Here is a 2,500-nt window from a genome sequence, read left to right as displayed (position 1 = left end):
GCGGTCTGCTGACCCACTGCCGCTGGGTCTAACATTAGCGGTCTGCTGACCCACTGCCGCTGGGTCTAATGTTAGCGGTCTGCTGATCCACTGCTGCTGGGTCTAACGTCAGCGGTCCGCTGACCCACTGCCGCTGGGTCTAACGTTAGCGGTCTGATGACCCACTGCTGCTGGGTCTAATGTTAGCGGTCTGCTGATCCCACTGCTGCTGGGTCTAACGTTAGCGGTTCGCTAACCCACTGCCGCTGGGTCTAATGTTAGCGGTCTGCTGACCCACTGCTGCTGGGTCTAACGTTAGCGGTCTGCTAACCCACTGCTGCTGGGTCTAATGTCAGCGGTCCGCTGACCCACTGCCGCTGGGTCTAACGTTAGCGGTCTGCTGACCCACTGCCGCTGGGTCTAATGTTAGCGGTCTGCTGATCCACTGCCGCTGGGTCTAACGTTAGCGGTCCGCTAACCCACTGCTGCTGGGTCTAACGTTAGCGGTCTGATGACCCACTGCTGCTGGGTCTAACTGTCCCTCCTCACTCCCTGCAACTCCGACAACATCTCCCAAGCGTCGGCGGCTTTCTTCCCAGCGAGCAGTGACACAGTTTACGGCCCCACTGACGCGTCACTATGACAACTAAAAACAATCGCCATTTTGTTGTGTACCAATCAAATGACTACAAGTAGCAAACAGTTTAATGGCCTTTCTATCCATTTTAGTTCTATGGTCTGAGCTATTCGGATATCTCATATACTGTATGTGTTATGCAGAGAGTTGAAGGATGTAAGCAAAGACAAAGTAAATGTATGCAATGCATGCACTATGTCCTAAAGGTTTCTCTGATATCACGTGTGTTGTAATGAAAGCATATATGCAAGTCAGGACGACTTGGGCTAAACACATTTAATTATTATAGTCCTCAAAGTGAAGTGCACATTTTCTGACTGTTTGCTTTTGCTGCTTTATGGTTTCTGAATAAATAAGATCTTGACATTTGCAGGCACTCTGCTTTTATGCTTCAGCCTCTGAAGGTGGTGTGGGTGAAATGGGAAACAATTAGTCCTGAAAGCATTCACACCTACACTACTTTTTTCTGCACCCAAGCCTACTTTATTACAGTCCAATCATCAAGAACTGACGCACTCCAGGTGTAAAGAAGGTCCAAGTCAGTATCAGAAATCCCTTTTACTCAAAATGAGGGCAGGATATCAAACCAAAAGCTAAGAGCTCCTAGACTCTAGTTGTCTATCTCCTTGGTTCCTCCAGAAGTCTGGTCCTTCAAAGCTAAACACTTGACGTCTAAAGAGAGAGTCAGAGGCAGAACTTCTTTGATGTGCGAATGCTCTTAGATACTCAGTGTTGCAGCCATGCGTTGAGAATCTGAAGGTGCTCTCGAGATGAAAAGAGATCAAGAGGAGCTGCAGCCTCTAAAGTCGTGCCTCCTCTTCAGGCTCTTTCCTCATCAGTTGTAGCCAGCGGCAACACAAGGGCCAACGTGTTGTTCAATCGTCAAAACTGAACAAACACTCCAGTTTACTCCAGATACAATTCTGAGAAAATAAACATTTGTGGGTGCTGCCTAAGTTTCTTTCTGTCTGCAGAGAATTTATTTTGAGCTTTATATTCACTGACCTCATGCAAATCACTGTCAAGGGTGCACAATTCTCTTTTAATTCGGTAGAAACTAACTGTAGTTTGTGATGCTAACTAAGGCTACATCTACACTACTACATTTCCATTTTTAGGAGGCGTTTTAAGACAAAAACGAGAGTTTTAGCGCTGTAACACAACTAATCTCTGTCTATATTTAAGGTGCAGTAGGTAAGCCTTATAAAACTAACTTTCTGTCATGTTTGCTGAAACTGACCCTATGTTCCAGTAGAACTACATGAAGCTGGTCATTCAAAAAAATATATCTCACTCCTCTGGCTCCACCTACAGCCTGGAGTGCGATTTGCAAAAATCCACCGCTCCCTGTTCAGATGCACCAATCAGGGCCAGGGGGGGTGTCTAACTGTTCAGATGCACCAATCAGGACCAGGGGGGGGGTGTCTAACTACGTGTCAGTCACTGCTCATGCACACCCATTGATTCTCCCTTGTGGGGGGAGGGGCTTAGGCGACCGTTTTGGGCTTTAGCAGAAAGGGGGGAGACTGAGAAGTTGTGGATGTTCACATTCTTTGGCTAAGTCCTGGATCTTCACAATCCTACCTACGGCACCCTTAACACGTCTGACAACGCATATCACATGACCATTCACACACACTGGGCATGTGCGTGCCGGTGTAAACAGGAAGCAGATTGCCTGACGTTACTCTGTGGTTGAAAATCATTGATGTATAAGTACAAAGCTGTGTATAACGGAACTTCCCAAACACAACCTGCTGATATAAATGATATATTATTTAGGATCTCAGTCTCCTCATGTGAGTGTAAAGGTAACAAACCATATGGAGTGGCTGTGGCAGAAGTCCAGGGCTGAGATGATCTGTCTGAAGAACTTCCTGGCCT

The 2,500-nt window shown here is 46.8% G+C and overlaps 1 protein-coding gene across 1 annotated transcript in view; it reads right to left on the bottom strand.

Annotated features, from left to right (window-relative positions):
- The window catches only part of LOC144523340 (serine/threonine-protein kinase BRSK2-like), a 189,929-nt gene that overhangs the window by 62,207 nt on the left and 125,222 nt on the right, over positions 1–2,500 (bottom strand). Inside the window, exon 4 of the mRNA XM_078258842.1 lies at positions 2,437–2,500. This exon is cut by the window's right edge and continues 77 nt beyond it. Within this exon, the coding sequence (XP_078114968.1) occupies positions 2,437–2,500 (64 nt within the window). The remainder of the gene's footprint in view (positions 1–2,436) is intronic.

The sequence above is a fragment of the Sander vitreus genome, chromosome 1 (assembly GCF_031162955.1).
Source record: "Sander vitreus isolate 19-12246 chromosome 1, sanVit1, whole genome shotgun sequence".
Classification (NCBI taxonomy): Eukaryota; Metazoa; Chordata; class Actinopteri; order Perciformes; family Percidae; genus Sander; species Sander vitreus.
The sequence above is the reverse complement of the archived record's forward strand: the minus strand, read 5'-3'. Positions and strand labels throughout refer to the sequence as shown.